The sequence below is a fragment of the Syngnathus scovelli genome, chromosome 17 (genome assembly GCF_024217435.2).
Source record: "Syngnathus scovelli strain Florida chromosome 17, RoL_Ssco_1.2, whole genome shotgun sequence".
NCBI lineage: Eukaryota > Metazoa > Chordata > Actinopteri > Syngnathiformes > Syngnathidae > Syngnathus > Syngnathus scovelli.
This window is the reverse complement of record NC_090863.1, coordinates 12,750,715-12,770,655: the sequence shown is the minus strand read 5'-3', so window position 1 is coordinate 12,770,655 and position 19,941 is coordinate 12,750,715. Positions and strand designations below refer to the sequence as shown.

General features: G+C 45.2%; 2 protein-coding genes across 7 annotated transcripts; one reads left to right on the top strand and one right to left on the bottom strand.

The window, feature by feature from the left end:
* Window positions 1-3,855: 3,855 nt before the first annotated feature.
* On the top strand, window positions 3,856-10,035 carry LOC125984817 (uncharacterized). Its single transcript, XM_049747075.2, has 6 exons — window positions 3,856-4,609; window positions 6,683-6,888; window positions 6,958-7,128; window positions 7,205-7,357; window positions 7,486-7,552; window positions 7,825-10,035. The coding sequence occupies exons 1-6, from the start codon at window positions 4,021-4,023 to the stop codon at window positions 9,399-9,401; spliced, it is 2,763 nt and encodes a 920-aa protein (XP_049603032.1). The 5' UTR covers window positions 3,856-4,020; the 3' UTR covers window positions 9,402-10,035.
* Window positions 9,700-18,994, bottom strand: LOC125984819 (serine/threonine-protein kinase tousled-like 1-B). Of its 6 annotated transcripts, none has more exons than XR_011085612.1 (23): window positions 18,515-18,993; window positions 17,191-17,312; window positions 16,971-17,039; window positions 16,425-16,463; window positions 16,246-16,321; window positions 16,115-16,158; window positions 15,941-16,030; window positions 15,806-15,880; window positions 15,541-15,633; window positions 15,084-15,194; window positions 14,735-14,871; window positions 14,456-14,647; window positions 14,269-14,335; window positions 13,992-14,089; window positions 13,800-13,881; window positions 13,632-13,723; window positions 13,465-13,554; window positions 12,708-12,877; window positions 12,432-12,567; window positions 12,252-12,363; window positions 12,038-12,145; window positions 11,428-11,947; window positions 9,700-11,310 (listed from the first exon to the last, which is right to left on the bottom strand). XR_011085612.1 is itself a non-coding variant. In XM_049747084.2 (23 exons), exons 3-23 carry the CDS (start codon window positions 17,305-17,307, stop codon window positions 11,795-11,797), a joined length of 2,151 nt encoding a protein of 716 aa, XP_049603041.1. In that variant the 5' UTR covers window positions 17,308-17,312; window positions 17,379-17,410; window positions 18,515-18,632; the 3' UTR covers window positions 9,700-11,794. The 6 variants fall into 6 exon arrangements, 5 of the variants coding, with proteins under 5 accessions (XP_049603041.1, XP_049603037.2, XP_049603039.1 ...); XM_049747084.2 differs by adding an exon at window positions 17,379-17,410 and having other exon boundaries at window positions 9,700-11,947; window positions 18,515-18,632; XM_049747080.2 differs by having other exon boundaries at window positions 9,700-11,947; window positions 15,941-16,024; window positions 18,515-18,994.
* Between the last annotated feature and the right edge of the window lie 947 nt (window positions 18,995-19,941).

The window sequence follows — 19,941 nt, the reverse complement described above, 5'->3', positions numbered from 1 at the left end:
ACAGAGGGAAGAAAGCAACATTACTTTTGAGGGATTTATGATGATATGACCTAAAACACTGAGAATGGTTTAGTAGATCTGCTGCGGTAAACAAAAGCTCCTTTTATTTCTGCCGCTTTTATTTTTTGCCGTGTGCAAGTAAACCTGAGCTTGTCCTTTGCCACGAGTGGAAGGCTCCATACTGGCCACTCAATCAAAGGACAGATGCACCTAGCGCACACGCATTTTTCAAGCGGGAGGAAATAAGACGAACCTGGATAAAAAGGTACAAAAGCACAGGAAGAACCCAATACACAAAAGCCTGAGCCACATTGAAGCCCACAACAGACATACTAGCCACCTCTGTAAACGGGCCACTAATGGATAAAATAATAAATAACAATAAGTTAACAAATCTTCTCAAATGTACAATACACGTTTTCTAATGTTTGAGATGATATTTGTGGGATCCCTTTAAAAATATTCAACTGAATCCCAAAATATTCTGCTCTCTAACTTGTACATAAAGTGTGACGTGAGATGCTAACAGTACAGTAAAGTGCATTTGTCTGTTTTTTTCCCCCTCGTGAATTTCCATTTGTTTCAATGGAGGTGGTGCCAAGAGTAGATTACATATTTTAATTGGTTTCACGTGAGCATGAATTTCCACGTGTACCGTGGAAACCGTCAGTCATCGCCACTGCATATTGCTAATGTGCTGTCCAGACACTGTCGCAAATTTGTTTCGTCTTCAAGCGTATGTGTGTGCGTGCGTGCGTGAGCTCATGTATTTGCTCCTGTCGTTCTCTCCGACTGCATCGGACTAGTCCCGAATCTCACACATACTTGTTTTCTGCTGGTGTGTGTGTGTGTGTGTGTGTGCGTGTGGTGCTTTATCACATCGGTGCTTAACAACCGCGATCATCAACCCAAACAACCTCGAATCAGAAGAGAAATGTAACAAGGTCGCCTTGTTTGTCTGTTTTTCTCCAGCGGGAGAACAATCAGCCATTTTGATTGTAATCGTCTCTGCAATGCAGTGAATGTAGTTACTGTAGGAGTGGCGTGATTGACAACCAACAAACTGTCTTTTTTTTCCACCAGTTGGATGTATAGAATTTCAGAACCAAGAGCTGAAAAATGCCTGAGGTAGCTTGCTGTCTGATGCCACGATACAATCATTTACAGCAGTCATCATCAATGAGTACACCTTTGAAATTTAGTCTCATGAATTGGTTATATAGTCAATATTAGTCAATATAAATGCACAAAAAGGACTGCAATAAATTACATATTTGAAAACAATTCACATGGTGAGTTTAATATTCTAAAAAGAAAAAATACGTTATCACTGAAATTGATGAAAATTTGACTTTTCAAAGGATGTGTACACATTTATGTTGAGCACTGTTTATCAAAGGGGCTTATTCAGAAAATGAACATAATCGGGATGCCTTTTGCTATTTTAATGAAGACCCCCCCCCTCCCAAAAAAAAAACCAACAACATGCTGCCGATTCAGTATTCATTCATCCACGCGCATGAACATTTGTAAACATTTCCTGTGAATACATCTCATTTACGATTGTACTTTTCCATCATGCGGTGACTCGCGGGGGGGAACTAAAATGACTTTTCTATGTATTTCTAGCTTTGCATTCCACTTGTTTTTACATCCACACTTTGTACGTAAATGATTTATTGATACTTTTTCATAGAGAAATCATGGGTCAAGCACTAATGTGCAGAACTTTCTAATGTTTATCACATAGCGTCATTTCAGGGCATCACGTCTGGATGCCGATTTCTTTTTTCTATGTGTGTCTTTCGTATGATGGGGGAAAAAGATTGGTAACTTAAGTGTTTACGAGAAGAAAACCGAATATTTGTCGTCTTCTCTCAATTTGTACATAGGATGTGTTCATTGAAATTCATGTACAGTCTTTTTGTAATAAACAATTCGTTGAAAAAAATACTTCATGTTAATAAAGAGATTTTTTCATTTGACATTAGTATACAAGTTCAAGCACAAACTTTTTCTTTGGTGGACTTGTAGTTTTCTTTAAATCCAGCAGAGGGCAAAGTGCAGTAACAGCATATGGCATGGAGGAGTTCACCACAATGACATTTGTGTCATGATGACGACTGATCCTATTCTTTGGACTGCTCCCTCCCCTTTAGCCTATGCGCACAATAATGAATCAAACCTTGGGCTGCGATTGCCTCAGTCAGTTGTCTGCAATGTTTTTCTCGGCCACTCACTCTTATACAATAAGAGGCTTATACGCTTCAGACAGAATCCGTGGCCATGACCCATGGTCTAATCCAGATGCGATGACCTCACATTACTGTGTCAACCTAGATAGTTTTTTTTTTTTTTTTTCCCGTTACCTCAAAGGCTGCCAGATCAATACCAGATTGGTGAGCAATTTGCCCCGATCACCTCTTGGAACCTTGTCTAACTTCAAAAACTTCATCCATGGGCCACGTGGCTATAGAGCTCATCTCACATGGTCATCATTTGAGAAAGAATGTAACTCAAGTTAATTCAGATCATACTGCCTGGCTAAAATCCTCTGACAGAAACAAATGAGTCATGCATGCATGCATATTTACACATCTATTGACTAATTGAGTTTTTTATGGACTTGATGTTCGAAGTCATACGTATTTGTCAAAAGGATGTCGAAAACATACACTGAAATAGTACAATCCATCACACCGTCCACAATCGGATCAAAAGGTCAAGTAGCAACAGCAAAGTTTGACGCATTTTACAGCGATGCCAGCCACTTGCTTTTCTTCCACGTTTATGTGAACCGAAAATATGAAACGTAGGCCCCTGCCTGAATATGCCTCAGCCATTAATCAATCCATTTACAGTCTTGAAACCGTTTCCTACTCCAGAGGGTAGGCTGGCTCACTTTGTTTACATACGCTATAAACACAGAGTCCATTCAACTTTACGCTGGGCTGATGAGATCCATATGAAAGTGGCACATTTCAATCCATTGTCACCTTTCAGCTCAATCCCAAGGATGTTTTGTCATTTTTCACCTGATCATATAGTAGCCTCACCCTTTCCCCCTTTGGATATTTAGCATATAGAGTGAGTGCACTTGCACTTTCCTGCCCTAAGCATCCATGAATCAAATCACACTGCCTCCAAAGTCCAAGCTGTGTTTCAAGAGATCGCTGCTGCTGCTGCTGCTGCTGCTGCTGCTGCTGCTGCTGCTGCTGCGGTCGCACAAATGAACCAACAAAGTGGCGGATGCCGAAGCCAAGAATTGAAGAGTGTTTTAGTGAGTCTTAGCTGCATGAAAGGAGTCCCCAAGCGTTTCCTGTATGCAGTTAAAGCAACATGTTTTCCTTTTTGTGTGGTTGGGAGCTTCTCACCGTTTGCTCATTACTCCACACTAGCTGCTATGAAACCGAGTTGATGGGACGAAAAATTTAACCCTCGAGTAGGCTCGATAGCGGTACATAATATTAGTACTTGTTACTATACGCCATTGTTCTGTTGTTTTTCACAGAGCAGGAGAGGAGGGAGAAACATTCAAAAAGGTTTTGTGTGAGGTCTATTGGAGACGAAATGACTTTTCTGTAATGTGTGCTCGTTTACAAGAAAAGCACTTGCTGTGACATTTCACCACAAGATTGATTAAAAACACTAGCTTTTCAAACAGTATTTTTCACCTTTGGCAAATTCCTCTTCTAAAAGCAAAAAAAAAAAAAAAATAGCCAGCTAATTTGGAGCAGAACAGCCCTAAAGCATACAGTATGTTTTGCGGCGGAGTGGCACGTCCGGGAAACCTACGGGTTAATTTAAGACTGGAAGCAAAAGCTGTTGCCAATTAGATGCAGTGAACCCCCACATGTGGGCCACGCATGCAGCGCAGCTCAGCTCAGCTCGCTGGCTCGCTGGCTCCACAAGGAGCAAAAGCGTGCAGAGACCATTCAGAGCACTTGAGCGCCAAATCAGTTGCTTCTTGAAGATAAAAGAACTGGAAGGAAGATTATTTCCCTTGGCACTGTTAGCAACATGGCACATATCTCTGCTATGGTTTTACCGAGTCTGACTTTTTTACTGAGCACAACTTTATGTGCTTCCCAAATGTGCCAGGGGCCCGGATGTCTCTCTAACCAGGACTGGAGCCCAGCACAAGGGCCAACAGACGCTCAAGTCTCGAGACGACAGCTTCTCCTCTCAACTCTACCCAGGCAAGGAGAAGCCTACAACCAACGGGACGCTCGTTACGTTCATCACCGTACCGACGACACGCGCCATCAAGGCTTTGAGCAACAATCTGGTACTGATGCTACGAGAAGGACCAACCCGAGAACAATCACTGCTGAGGTGTATCATCCTGGTTGTGCGGGTGGAACCTGCCCGACCACTGTCAATCGTCAAGCCACGTCCGCTGACACCCGGGAATGCAAAGGGAACACGTGCAAGCTGGACCTCCAGATGCGCCACAAAGCAAACGCGTGCGTTGGCTGCAATACACAAAAGGAAGAAGACGCCAGAGGGAATTCTTCACCACTACATGTAAGAGACAGAGCAGCACAATTTACCGAGGAGCGCTCAGAAGGCGATGCATGGATACAGTTGACATGTGACATAAAATCAGGTTGGTATCAAAGCCATTATTAATGTCATTAAATATCCTAATGGTGTGAAGAACAGAAGCTGCTATAACAATAAACAAAAAAGCATTCCTTTACAAAAAAAATAGGCTTACGTTTGCTTGGCAGTGTCAGAGTACAGTCAAACCTCGGTTTTCGAACGTCCCGGGTTCTCGAACAAATCGGAGTTCGAACGAAAAATTCGAGATTTTTTTTGCTTCAGTTGTCGAACAAAATTCGGAGGTGGAACCTCGCGAGATGAGCCGAGAGGACCCGAGAAAACCCGACCGCGCGGCCTGGATGCCGACTGACTCCGTAGTTATTGTATTTTCGTTACTTTGACGATTGGATTAACCCCTAATCAAAGAAAACAAGTGGGAGCAGTAAAGCCATCCATCCTAAAGCACAAAGACGCTCTTAAAGCAATGCGACAGTGAGAGCCCAGCGCCCTGCGGTTGCGCGATCGGACCAAATGAAGCTCCCTGCGCACTGAGGTCCACTTCAATTTTGGAAAGTACATCAGGATTTTAAAAATATTTTCTAAATTTCAGCGATGGCTCTGTCACAATAATGCGACCAGCGCGGTGCAGTTGTGCGGTCGGCGGTGCGCTGCAGTTGCGCGATCGGGCAAATGATGCGCAAATGAAAAAAAATGCTTCAAACATGCGTTGTTGTTTTTTTAAGTCTCCATTATTTGTAGTGGGGAAAACAGATTCGGAATTCGACTGATTCGCTTCTCGAGCCGCCTTCTGGAACGGATTGTGGTCGAAAACCGAGGTTTGACTGTATAACAACAATGTTGTATTGGCACAATGTGTTTATTGGGGTGCAACAATTAATTGATTAACTGACAATTAACAGAATATTAAATGGATCGATTTTATTTAATTATATTTTGTCCTTGTTTATTATTATTTATTTTTTTTACTTAGGTTAGGTAGCTTGAAGGAAGAACAAGAGCAAGGGTAAGGATAAGGATGAAAAAAAAATAGCCTTTTATATGTACCTGAAAAGGTTTTTTTTTTTTAAATCAACGCAAAAATCCAGTACACATCTGTCAAGTGGACCTCACTCTTGAGAGGTTAAACTGCAGTTCCCCCACTTGATAAGGAGGCTTGCAAGCTTCGAAGATTCGAATGGAATTCACTCAAATGTACAAGATTCGGACTGCTTTTCTTTCTTTCTTTCCTTCCTTTATTTTTCAGAGTGGTCCAAACCACATAGGTGAAAAACCTTTAAACACAACCAGAAATATAGGTGGTCAAAATGTAACCCCAAATCAAATACTTTTTTTTTTATCTATTAGAAACCAACTTCAATATAAGTAGAAAGTACCCCAAATAACCGAAATACATACATTATATTTACAAATCCAGTTTTAAAGCACTTTTAACCCCTGTAAATACACGCACCCAAATCGATGACCTCTAGCTCAAATACCTTTTAAACGCACCACGTTATTAACTGCATTTCACCCGAATCATATGAAAAATACAATATTCAATCTTCAAGTTTTCCCACGATTAATCACAAACACATTTGAACGTATTCATCACATTATTTTTCTGCAAATGTCCAAACGCTCACCGGCTCCTTCTTGTGTCTTTGCAAGCCTTTGTCCTGCAGTCTCTTTTCCTCACATGCAGCTTTTCCCTTTGTTACACACACTGCTTGCTCCTCAATGTCCTTCCTGTCTGCGAGTGCCTCCAAACCACACTGATTTGTCCAACATCTCCACCTGGTGCACTTAATCAGCTGCCTCCAGGCAGGCAGGCAGGCAGGCAGGCAGGAAGACACACCCTAACCTGAGGCAGCTCAGCCAGAGAGGGGTGCGGCCTGCAGCTCAGCTCAGCTCAGCTCAGCTCAACTCAACTCGGTCACACCTTGAGACAAATACCGGTAAATCCCTAAAAGTGAACACGCTCACACAGAAAATGAATCCAGTGTATGCGTTCTAGCACAGTGAGGAACGGACAAAGAAGTTGAGAAAGCATCCGGAAAGGCTTTGTGAGAATCCGAAGTGGTCGGTCTTGCTGTGGCTGGTGATTTCACATGGACTTGTCCCTCCTCTGCCACAGGGAGCAATGACGTTCCTTCCGACGACGCCGTCATCCTGCAGCTGCAGATGTCCAAGGACCAAGAGAAGCTCGTCGAAGCCTTAAAGGGTCAGCAAGAAGAGGTCAAAGTGATGCATCGGCTCCTCGGCGAGCAACAGGGGGAGCTGCTCCACCAGCAGAGAGACATACTGGCGCAACAAAGGAAAATGCAGGACTACATCGAGCAAGTGAGATGTTCATGGAGGCGCATCTGAATGAAATGAGTTCTCCTGGCTTGATTTGTTCCTGTGTTCAAGGTCAAGGCGCAGTACAGCATGCTATTGGACACCATCAAGCAAATGTCCATGCAGAACCTGCAGGAGGAGCTGGACAGCCACAGGGAAATTTTGAGTGAGCCGAGCGGGCCGCATCGAGTTCAACAGGCTCTCTCGTTGCATAAGGTGGACATGGAAGCCAGTGTCATGGAGGTACTGAAGATTCATTCGAATAAACGGCAATGTGAAGTCTACGCAGTAATGGTTAGTTTGGACCGATGCCCACCAGGTGGGCCATTCCCTTGCGACCTGTGGGAGATGTGACCCTGAGGAATACTGTGACTTCAGGAGCGGTCATCCACGCTGTGAAAAATGTACCGTCTGTCCAGCCGGCTTCTTCCTGGTTGCCCAGTGTTCAGTCCACACTGACAGAATCTGTCAGGTTAGATCGAAGCGGTCGTCGTTTTGTCTGTTCAGAAACCGTTCAGTGGGTCGGAACAAAAAAAAAAAAAAAATCATCATCATGGGTTCATTTGGGTTCAACAGCCAAGTGTACAATTGTGGTTGCAGGACAGAGATGAATGCCTTGAACTTGCTGACCTTTGTGCGGATGAACGTCAATGTGTCAACACACCAGGTAAGGCTGACTAATGACAGGCACAAAGTTCAACGCAAGAACTGGATAGAAGTACTGCTAGGGCAATTGAATTCCACAATACATATCGTTTGACTTTTTTTGAAGAGAAAAAGATGTCAAGAGAGAGAGGTACTTTAGTAGCCACTTGAGATAGTTTTGCAGTAAATAATTGTACAACATAGTATATGAAAGCGTGTAAGGCAAAAATGGTATTAGTTTTCCAAAAGGAAGAGATCCTGATTCATCTTGTTTGCTCAATGTCTTCTTCCCAGGCGGATTTAGATGTCAGGGAATGACAGAGCGAGATGCCAGAGCCGGCATGTGTGGCCACGACTATTTCTACAACTCGGAGATGGATGAGTGTCAGGCCTGCGGCGAGTGCGAAGGACAACCAGTGAGATCACCGTGTACGTTTAGAGCAGACACCGTCTGCTCTGGACCTTCTGTCGGTGACAGTGTCCTCTCCCTGTCCTGGACCGGAGATGCCAGTCTCCCTGACACCAAAGGCCACAGGGTGAACCTGGCCTCGCCAGGTGTGCAACTTGGCATCCAGGCGGGGCAGCATTCAAGCCTGGCGTCGGCCGAGGACGGACGGCTGGTGATGAAGAAGCACGGGCTGGTATGGCTGGAGCAGAGTCTCTCTGTGAATCACGGCTGCCGTAGTTTTCTTCAGGTGTCTTTGCGTGTGAACACCAGCGACGGTTCTCAAAGTCAATACCTCAGCGGCGTCAGAATCGAGCAACAGGAAGTCAGGTCTTTCCAGGGTGTCAGCGTCAGCTCGGTAGCGGAGGTCGCCCCGGGTCACGTGATCTCCACTTCTCTTTGGAGCGCTAACCGCAATTGCAACCAGAGCAACGAAGGTCTGCGGCTTTATGACCGCTCAGCTTCTTCTCTAAGCCTCATGTGGCTGTCCCACGACACCGGTGCCGTTGCCATGACGGCGGCCGCCGCGCTGTCGGCGGCTCACTACAACACAAACCATCGTCCCGTCTTTCGTATCAGCACGACTTCGGACCCCTACGTGGTGCTTCTGACTCATGACGGTCGCGGGATACGTTTTGCGGAAAGCGGTACCGTCCGCTTTGTCTTTCAGCAGGCCTTATACTCTATGGGACAGGCATGCGTGAGCGAGGGTTTCCAAATGTTGGCGTACCTCAGTCGGAACGCTACCGTCGTGGAGCTTTGCCGGGCCTTCAAATCCGGGGTTAACTATCGCGACACGTCCATCTCTCTCTCCGGAGCGACTCAAGTTGGCTCTGGAGACGTACTGGCCTTTGAGATTCTGTCTCCTGCTCAGTGCAACGTCCGCTTCTTTAGCGACAACACAGGCATTAGTGGCCTCAGCTTGGTTTGGGTTCCTGCTGCGATCTCCGCCTCGATCTACGCCGCCGTAGCTCAAAGCGGCCTTCGCTCGGGTGCCGTCCGAAACAAGCCTCTGTCCTTCCACCGGACTAGTTCGCAGGTGTTCCAAATGGGCCTGTCAGGGGAGGGCTCCGCTAAACCCAGCCGAGATTTTGTCTTCAGGGAGAGCGGTACTGCCAGTGTCGCTCTGGACCTGAAACTGATTCACTCTTGCAGCCTGCTCAAGGTGACTCTACTCAGACTAAATGACCTGGAGAGGCCTGGAGCAGGCTTGGAGGCAAAGGGTGCACGACCCATCCCCCTGGCCCAACAGGTAGGAGGACAAATGCCTGATGGTAGTCAGTGGGCCAGTTTGAGCCTGAGGGCATCCTTCCAGGTACATAATGGCACAACCGTGTTCTTCACACTGGACTGCGTCCGAGGACGAGTCAACCGGGTCAGCCACCGTGCAGAAAGTGGCGTGTCAGTCTTCTGGGTGGCAGCGTAACGCTAGATCTCGCTCCTTATTTCACCACATGAATTCTATTTCTGTGGGCTGTAACATATATATATAATTTTATGTTTTACCTGTTAAGAAAACAATACGAGATACAATATGATGAATGTCTTTTGTTGCTTTTAGCCTGAGGTATGTTTCTTATTTGGTTGAAGCCATCTATAGCATTTGTTATCCATCTACTAATAGCCTGCTTCTGAATCTTGTCGCTTCTAATTTAACATGCAGCGTCACTTAGCAAATGCTACAGAAAGTCATGCTGTACCATTGTGTAATAAAAGCACAACGGTGGACATGTGGTCTTTTATTTAAGTAATATAGCCAGAGAACCTTTCTATCATTTCCTACTGTCAGCCCTGTGGGAAAAAAAAAAGCAGTTGTGAACATGTGTTTCATGTTAGTCACCATTTTATAATGTGAATATCTGCTGCATGTCTTGTTTGATGGCTGTGTTCTGCTTCTTAAACACATTGGTGTGTTCCACAAAGGTCCCGATAACGTGTAAATGTTTTCAGGAGACAACATATCGTAATACATTATGTTAAGATGTGAGTATCATTTATCACAAGTATTACATTTATATTTAATAGCGATGGAAATAAAATATAGATCTGCTTTACCTTGACCTGTTTTCCACTATTCTTGTCAGAACATTCCAGGTGGTTCCGATTAGACAGAAAAGCAAAGAGCTCATTTTTCATCAGATGAAATGACAAAAAAAAAAAAGATATTTATCAACCCCCGCTGGCTCTCTGACAAACTTTCTCCCCCCCCCTGGTGCTAAATTACTTAGACATCATGTCAAGAGTTCCCAGGCTCATGAAAACCACTTGTTGAGCATTTGAATGAATTACTTTCAATCAGTCAAACAGACTTTTTTGAAAATAAGACTTTCTTTCGGGCCTTAGCTTTGATTAGTCATGGTTGAAAATTGAAAATATCACACAATTAAAGTTGACACAATACGGGTTGAAGATACTAATCAAAAGTTGTTAGCCCGCCGCAATGACCGTTGAGAGCTTCAAGTCCTATTAACTCGCCCATCACGTGTTTTCAACACTTACGCAACAGGTGATGGGACTACTCCAACTCTTAGTTTCAAGTATGTGGAAATACAAAATAGGCAAGTCTATCGTCAAACGTAACAAAAATAGAGATAACTTACTGTTGATGAAATGAGAACAAGCAGTGGTCAGTCGCCCGCCCGCCCGCCTTTTTTTTCTTTTTTACCGTGAAAATAAACAGTAACTGTTTCCCCAGCTTGAATGTAACATGCCCCCCAAAAATCTACTCTACTATTTTCTCAATATTTTATTTTGCACCTGCAGAAATATGTCATGACCTACTCATCCAATCACAAATTAAACACACCTTTACCTTTTTTTTCTTGATAGCACTGTAGTTAGTGAGTAGAAACCCTGCAGTTGTGTTCTGTGACATGCTGCTAAGACTTCTACAATACGACCAAGGTGTTTGAATGTGTTTGGTTGAGTAAGTCGACGTCACTTGGCCATGCTGACAACGGAATCCGTTCTCGCAATGGCCGTTTTCTGGACTATCATCACCTGTATGTTAACTACGAGAAAATCTGGTTATTCAAATTCAGTTCCTTTGACGTCAGCTGGAAGCTAAACAATAATCCACATGACCAAAAATGGGAAAACGGTTCAAGTTTGGACTTAATAGAGGCCAAAGCCATTCACGCATTACTTACTAAAAGCAACAGTTGTAGCAGCAAAGGGTTGAGCTTCCTGAAGGAAAACCATGTGAGACGATGGGAAGCCACTTGCGAGCGGGGCCGGCAGCGCCGGTCCTCAGTTCGCTCCAGCTAAGCCCGGGCTGGTGCGTGATTTTTCGGAGACAGCAACAATTCGGTTCTAATCTGCGCATTGCTGCAAACCTGCGGCGCCAGAGGAACACAGTCTGGATAGGAAGTGCAAATGAACACCAGATTTCTTCTTCTTTTTTTTTTTTGGTTATCTGGATTAACCCCCCCTAACAATTAGATGGATCGTACTTGATGTCAACAAATAGATGAACTTCTCCAAGTCATTGTCCTTGGCAGCAGTAGTCTTTCTGATGAAGTTCCCCTCAACCCCATGTTGAGCGTCGTGGATTAACAGGGCATCTACAAGCTGTTCAAAAGTCTCATAAGGGGTTATTAAATATAGCCTGTGAAAGCCCCATCTGGATTTTGACTCGATTCTCCTCTTTCGTAGTTAAAGGCAGCGCACAACAGCCCATCGTGTCCTTGTCACCTTGCTACGATTAGGCTCTTTTGTTGATCGATCCATTCGGGAAGATCTCCGGTTAAAGAAGAAATATCCACAAACGACGATCTATTGCCTTCAATTCTGTCCTAGAAGTGGCCGGACGAGAGCCGATCAGTAGGTGGCGAGCGAAGAGGCGGCGGCGGGCTGCAGCGAGCCGGAGGAGTTGGAGCGTCTCATGTGAGGAAGAAGGTAGGAATCGGAGCACAGCTGGTGCACATCGAACCTGTCCTCTTTGCGGTAGGCCAGACAGCGGCGGATAAACGCCTGCCGACCGAGTCCAAATGGAACACATTTATAACGTTGACATTTTTCTGCTTCATTGGACTGCAGTGGCCAGCAGTGAGTGTTTGGTACCTTGGCCTCTGTGCTGGCCTGTGGTTTAGCAGGGAACTGGACCTCAGTGGCTTTGAGGATGGTGTTTTCCTGGAGGATGTCCTGCTGAGATTGGTTGTGGCCAAATGGCTGGTAAAAGAAAATCAAAAGATCCTATATAGATAGATCAGGTCTCAAGAACATTCAGTTGTCCTTGTTTTATATACAGAGCTGGCTCTGCCCATTTCAACTTTACCTTGCGCCCATAGAGGCACTGGAAGAAGATGACTCCCACAGACCATACATCCACCTTGTTGGAAATTTTGGGTGGCTCCTTCCCCACCACAAAACATTCCGGAGGGAGGTACCTGGGCAAACATTATTATCCCCATTGGACCGACCTTGATGCAATAGAAGCAGAGTTTGCGAGTTGTACCAGTAGGTGCCCGCTCCCTGAGATGTGAGGTCCATGCCGTCCACGCCGTAATTATCGTCATCCATAATCTTTGACAGGCCAAAGTCTGTGATTTTGATTTCACCACAAGCAGTTCCATCCACTAATAATATGTTACCTGCAAACAATGTCGTTGGAATGGAAAAACTAATTCACAGTATATTTACAGTACATAGGTATTGTTTGAAATGGTGAACCAAACAAAGGTCATCAGTCTCCTTGAAGTCATCTTACTCCCATTTCTCAAAGTCAACTCACCAGGCTTAAGGTCGTAGTGAATGATGGGAGGTTTAATCTCATTGAGGTAGCGCAGAGCGCTGACAATCTGCATGACAATGGAGCGAGCCTCCTTCTCTGACATCAGTTTGTTTTGCTTCAGGTAGAAATCCAAGTCGTTGCCTTCGCAGAACTCCAGAACTGTACAGAACCTGATGGGATGGCAAGAGAACAGAGGAGGAGACAAAACTATCGGTCGAAAAGAACGCAAGCAATAAGTCGTATACAGAAATCAGTACGAGGGACTCTTGGCATTGAGATTTGACATTGTACTTGTAGATAGATACGAGTCAGACCTTTCTGTGAATATTGTCACGATTCACTCGTTCCAAAAGAGATAACAGGCATGTAGTCTGTCATGTTTGCTCTGATGAGGACTACCACTGTGTGTCCTAAACCTTGAGGCAAAACACCCAAACATCTGGTTCATGTTGTTGTCCTAATAATGGCTTCTTAGCAGACCTGACTGACTGACTGACTGACATTTTGCATTTTATGCACATTTTGCGATTGGCTGTGATGTCATTAATTCAATGACATCATCTCTGTGGAACAAAACATGACAGGTGCAGTGTTTCCCACATTACATTTACTTTACACAAATGAATTTGAACAACTACTGAAAGATAGTCAAGGTGTCACTGTTCGTATCGATTTACAAATAGTCCTAAAATCCTTCGACAACCTCAAGGTGGGGTGAAGTCAGTCAGTGGCCAAACAGCTGAGACAAATGACTCACGTGTCAGTATCCAGGGAGAAATAGTCGTATAGTTTGACTATTCTGGGATGGTCCAGCTGTTTGTGTATCCGGTACTCTCTGCATGCATGCCTGGAGGGGCAAAGATGACAAAGAGCATTTTGTTTTGGATTCAAGCGTGCGTGTGGTTGCATTCAGAAGGAGCCTACTTGTGGTAGTTCTCTTTTTTCTCCTCCCTCCAGTTCTTGTTGAGCTGGTGGATTTTAACAGCTGCGTAGCGCTGCTCAAACAAGTCAAAAGCCTGTCGGGCAACAAGGAAAACACGCATTTGTATGACAATACGTACGCTTGGCAAAGAGACACTTTTAAGACTTCACCTTGTAGACTTCACTGAAGCCGCCCCTGCCCAGCAAGTGCAGCAACAGGTACCTTTCGTTCAGAGTGGGATGGTCTTTAAACCTGCATGCGTGCGTGCGTGCAAGAGACAGACTCTGTAAGCCAACTACATGATCATTTCAAAGTTCTTTTGACAGCCTTCAGCACCACCAACTGGAGGAGTCTGGACTTACGCTGAGCTGTCTTCGTTGTTTATCCTTTTCAGCTCTCTGATATGGAGGTTCCTGACACGCTCCAAACGCTCAAGCTCCGCTTGTATCTCGGCCTCCTCCTGCAAAGAACGCACAACTTCTAACCAATACGACCTTTGTTGGGTACCGAATGAGTGAAATTTAGCAAGACATTTGGGTGCTGGGGAAAAGGGGTTGGGGCCCTAATTAGTGACATTTAGCAAGACATTTGGGTGCTGGGGAAAAGGGGGAACACTGCATGATGTGCTTTGCTACTGGCCTTCTTCAGATGTCCAAGGCGGAGCTTGAATATTTCTTCCTGCTCATGGTACTCAGCAAGGGTCAATCTGAAAGAAAAGAAGAAAAAAAAAAGAGAGAGAGAGAGAGAGAGAGAGAGAGAGAGAGAGAGAGAGAATGTAACATGGCCATGGTAGACCAGGGTCAATGTTGCTTCCCGCTTAACTTACAGCTGGGGCAGGGATGGCTTGAGGAAAGGGTCTGAATCATTGCCGTTGACCACCTTGGTTTTTCTCTGCTTGGGTTCGGAGGCTGAGGCCACAGAGAGGGAGGGAGAGGCGGGGTTGGGAGGCTTCCTCTTGGCGAGCAGCTTTCGCTGTCGCTCGATATCCTCTCTCTGCTGGTTGATACCTTCTTGTTGCCTGTAGCCCAGCCATGCATTTGTTTTGTTTTGCGTTTGTCAATGCAGATAAACGGTCATCTTTACGCAAGTGTCGACAGGGTCTCACTTGATCAGGTTTTGGAATGCATATCCGTCGGTCCACTGCTCCGTGTAGGACGCTCCGTGTCTCACAGTGGTGAAATGGCCGAGACGTAGGCGGTCCTGCATGCTCTTCTCACGGCATGACTGCTTCTCCTGGGTGCTCTGTCCAAAAAGAAATGGAAATAAAAATGGTGAGCTTGACAGCGACTATATCATGTTTTGGTGCATAGGTGTGGTCACCCATGAGGAAGATGATTGACTTCCACACGATATTTCGTTACCCGCAAACCTGAGGTGAAGAGTCTCCTGCTCTACCGACTGAGCTAGCCGGGCTAGCAGAGGATGTGGCTGTGAACGCATGTCAAGAAATGTACCTTCTCGATGAGAAGTTTCTTGCTCATCGTGATGCACTTGTTGAGCCTTTCCTTGTATTTCTCAAGGAGTTTTTGTTGCTCATCGATCTGCCTCCGCAGGTCACAGTTAGCCTGTGTGGGAATAAGAGGATGGTGACAAGTTTAACAAGGTTTCTGCATGTTGGATTAAACAGAAATAAAACACTGAGTTGATAGTGTTGAGAAAACCAATCCTTTAGAAAGTGAAAAAGAAAAGATGAGATTGAACAGCTTCTTCCTCTCGTCTGGGAAGACCTTGTGTAATCTTCTCATGCTGGGATAGGAAGCTCTCAAACTCATTCTCGCAAAGTACCTAGAACAGTCTAAATTGTCTTGGCACGCTAAAGAATGCGGGGTTCTAACCACTATTAAAAGAACTGTGTAAAAAAAAGTCCATATTATGTATGTTGGTAACTGTGGGTGTTGATATTCCACCCACCCTGAGAAGATCATCTATTCGTCCCTCTTTTTTCTCCAGGTCCAGACTCTTGTTGCTCTCAAGAGCTGCAAGTTTCAGTCCTGTTAACTCCGTCTAAAATGGACAGAAAAAATAAAAAAAGGACAATGTTGACGATCTCTTCTCTTTCCGTATTTGGCACATTTTCCCATTGTGGACAATAAATGAAAGTGACTGACTCGCTACCAATTTGGTTTAATGACTACCTATTATGTGTGTCTTGCGAGATGACAATGCTTCAGAATACCTGGACAAATTTACAGGATCTGCTATTGTGTTCCCCAAAACACAAACTGGTGGGGGAGGAGCTGTTCTGGCGGATCTGCAAAGACAAGCACGGTCGTTATTAAACGGCGGAAAACGGCTTTTGTATACGACTTACAATTGAGCCAGGCGCCGAGTGTGAGCTCTGCGGAGAGCGGCGAGCCGATGGCAGGCCTCGAACAGGACTGGAGCCACTTCCACCCTGGAACTTTGCAGGAATAGGGGAAATAATGAATTGCCATTGAAACTCCAGATCATCTTTTAGAGCGACGAACGCTAAAGCAAGCCTCACGTCAAAGTAGTCGCTTATCTTGGGTGCACGAGTCGAAGACTTCCCTGGATGATGAATCGGAAAAAAAAGACCATCACAAATACGAAAAGGCTTCGAAAAAAAAATCCTGTGACATGCGCATGTTTCCTAACCTTGACTGCTCTCTGAATAGGTGTCAGCTTTCCTTTTCCTCCCTCTGGATGATTCCGAGTGCTTCTTCTCTGGGGTCTGTAAGTCGACACGGAACAGGGGAGAGAAAACGCTTAGGTCCCCTGAGTTTTACCTAACAAAGCTCCTGTGGCGGCTTTCAACAGGAAAAGAGAGTACATACTGAGTAGGCAGGGGAGCTCCCTCTTTTCATATCAGAATTCTACATGGAGAAGAGAGGAAAATGTGCAGGTAGTGGGAGAGACAGAGAAACAAGTGGGTCGAAGACAAAAATAACCGAGACCGTGTAGTTCCCTATAATCAGCCCCACCGATTTTTTTTTACTTCTGTGGCTAATCATCTCAGGTAAGACTTACCTGTGATGGGTCCATTTGTTTGTTTGTTTATGTTGAACTACAGTCTGAAGACGCACATTGATGACCAACAAAGGGGAGGTGGAAAAAGTATTGACCTTCAGATGTGCATATACTACATTACAATCTGTAATTATTCGTAATGTACAGCACAGTGCATGTGGAAGGGCAGAAGTTGCGCAACCAAATTTCTTTTGGATTTGATTCCAACTGCAAATGTGGATGCAATTGAAAAACATAACCGCTGCCAAATAAAAGGATCATTTATTGATTTAATCTCGTCCTCGTACGTCGGGACCGGTGCTACCTGAAATCTAAACGGTACTCGAAACATAGTGACAATGCATGTAAGCTACCTCAGACTCCTTGTCGCTGGACGAGCCGAGACTTCCGTAACTGTGGTTGGACGACTCGTTAGCCAGACCCTGCGCACAGGCGCAAAGATCCATTCAGGAAAAGAAGCAAACATGTGAACAACAGCAAAACAAAGATCATCCTCAATATGGGTGAGATATAGTATGCGTCTGCCCTTGCGTCTACTGTGTGATGCAGCAAAACAAAACTTTCTGTGGTTACCTTGGCACCTCCACTCATGCTCCCGGTGCTGCCTACTGTGTTGCCACTGACAGCTCCCGTGAACCTGGCCTCTAGAAGCTCCTGTCTCCGGGGGTCCAAGCTATGCAGCTCCTCCATGGGGCCTAGGTGCAAGCAAGGGCAATCGTAATGTTACGCGTGTCAAAACAAAACAACAGTGCACGACTTACAGAAGGCTGGGCGGAATGGGGCGACAATATACCTGCAAAATGAAAAGAGGATGAAATAAAGGCTAGACTAAAGGTGGCTTATTAAAAGATGCAATAATGACATTGGGATATGACACTGGTCTTTTAAAAGAAGACAGTAGACGCCATAAAACAGCAAGAGTAAGAGGCTAATTTCAACCAAATAAAATGAACCTGTCACATAGGCTGCACAACCACTACAGTATGTAAAGAGCCTTCCTTGATTTGTGACATTTCTTTTTCCAGGGAAGGAATCTAAGGTGGGTGTGTGTGTTTTTTTTTTTTTTTTTTTTGTTTTGCACCCAACTGCCTATTGGTGCTGCAGGCTGCAAGCTTCTTTATTGGATACTATCTGGCTGTCATCATTACATAGCTTTTGGCACAGGGGCATGCTCTAAAAGGAATAATGGACATTATGAAACCCTCAAGCAACGAAGCACCAGGCGTACATGGCCTGTGCGAGGTTATTTGAGGACAAAGGACGGTGGATGGGTGGATGGGCTACTTCCGATCACAAATATTTGCAGGATACACGTTAGATCCAAATATTTAAGCGTTTACCGATAATGCAATTTAAAGGACTGTTAATTCCAAAGGTCGATTTAAAAACAAAACAATGTTATATTTGAAATATTGAGAAACCGACAAATCCATTTGGCCACTCTAAAACTGCACAGTTCATGCCACTGACAGGCATGTCGAAGATGAAAACTCAAATGTCAAATGTCCTACCTACCTACACGGTCGTTGCGGTGCACACGCCAAGTAGTTTCGATATAAACGCATCCGGCCAACTCACGTCGACAACTATGCCGGGAATGCCAATAAATATGGCAATGAAGACGCTCGTAAGTCAAAGACAAAAGGCGAAATGCAAGATAGCGCTCGCTGCCTTTGTGCAGACATGATAGCTCGAAGCTACTTGGACTAGCCGTCAACACAAGTGACAGCTGACGTTTGGCTTCCAATACGCGGAACATCAGTGAACTTGACATCCATTTTCACTTCAACAATCAATGTTAGCGTGACATTGCTCGAATAACACGTCGCCTCTCTGCCGAAAGCACATCTTTGGCGGAGAAAGACACCCGTCCAAGCACTTGTCGAGCTGCGCGTACCTTCTTTGAGCTTTGTGGTCGCCGTTATATGTTGTTGAGAAATCGTTGGGGAGGAGGAGAGCTGCGACCAAGATGGCGTCGCCTCCAAACTTCCACCACCACTTCCACTGTTACTTTGGACACTCATCAAGCCACTTTTCTGCCGAGAGGAGCCAGCCCGCACACTGAGGATCGAAGAAACGCCGAGCTGACCTCCATTGGTTCACACCTGCTTCTATTCCTCTCCGAAAAATGCCCGCTGTTGCCTTGCGTGTGTTTGCTACACGTCTTCAACGTTGCAGTCGTAGAGGAGCGGCTTCCTCAGAGGCTCGATGGAGCGGATCCAGCGTAATAACCTTTGCATGATGACTGACTGACTGACTAACTGACTGCACCGCGCGCCTGGCTGTCAGCATCCACTTCTCGAACGGGTCTTTGATAGCAGTGGGCGGCTATCGCGAGGCCAGCGCTCACCTACAAGCGAGATGAGCGAGATGAGCGAGAATGAGGGGGGCGGGGGGGCGTGACACGAGTGAGACACTGATCTGGGATCGTTTCTTTCCGCTTGACACCAACCGTATGTTCGCCGGAAGGTGCAGCTCCACATTGACTCGAGAACAGCCAGCCTCTCGCTTTGGCGAAAACAAACAGCCAGCCTCCCCCCCCCCCCCCCCCCCTCTTAAAAAATGGCTGAAACTTCTGGAGGAATTAAAGGTGACACTGGCACGCGCACGAGACAGCAAACAGATACTCTACTGTGCAGTACAGTACACGAGGGCGCGCACAAAGAAATCAGACAGACAGACAAAAAGATAGATAGACAGACAGACGAGGGAAAGAAGGAAGAATTAAGTGCAAAACCCGAGATAAACAATATTTATTTTGTCCAGCACTACAAAGGCATGGTTCAGCAAGCGGTTATCACAGCTTGCCTCACTGCTCCGAGGTCAGCGGTTCGAATCCCGAATCACATTTGGGTCACTGGGTAAAAGTTTTTTTTTTTTTTTTTTTTTTTAATGGCTGCAGAGAGTATTTGTCACAATTTTTAGCTCCAGGGTGATTACACTGAAAGGGAGAAAACGTGTAGTTTGGGTTTGAACTACTGAATATCTTCTACTGTACATTGTATTTTTTTTTTTTTTGTGTGAGCCAGAATATGTGCATGTCTGCATTTGTTAGGTTTGTGGTTGTGGCTGTGCAGGTGGGATGCTGGTAGTAAGAAGTCTTGGGCAGCCTAAGGTCTTTTGTTCCAAAATTGGTGCAGTGCATCAATATGCCATTGCCTCCTTGTAGCGCAGTACACACAAAATCCAAAACATGTTTCAGCAGTCATTCAGGTGTTTACCATAGTCTACATTGTGCAAATGCGCTTGGTACAATAACTAACCCAGCGTTTCAAAAATATATTTTTAGCACTGTTGCTAATTATTTAATGATAGTCATTTTAC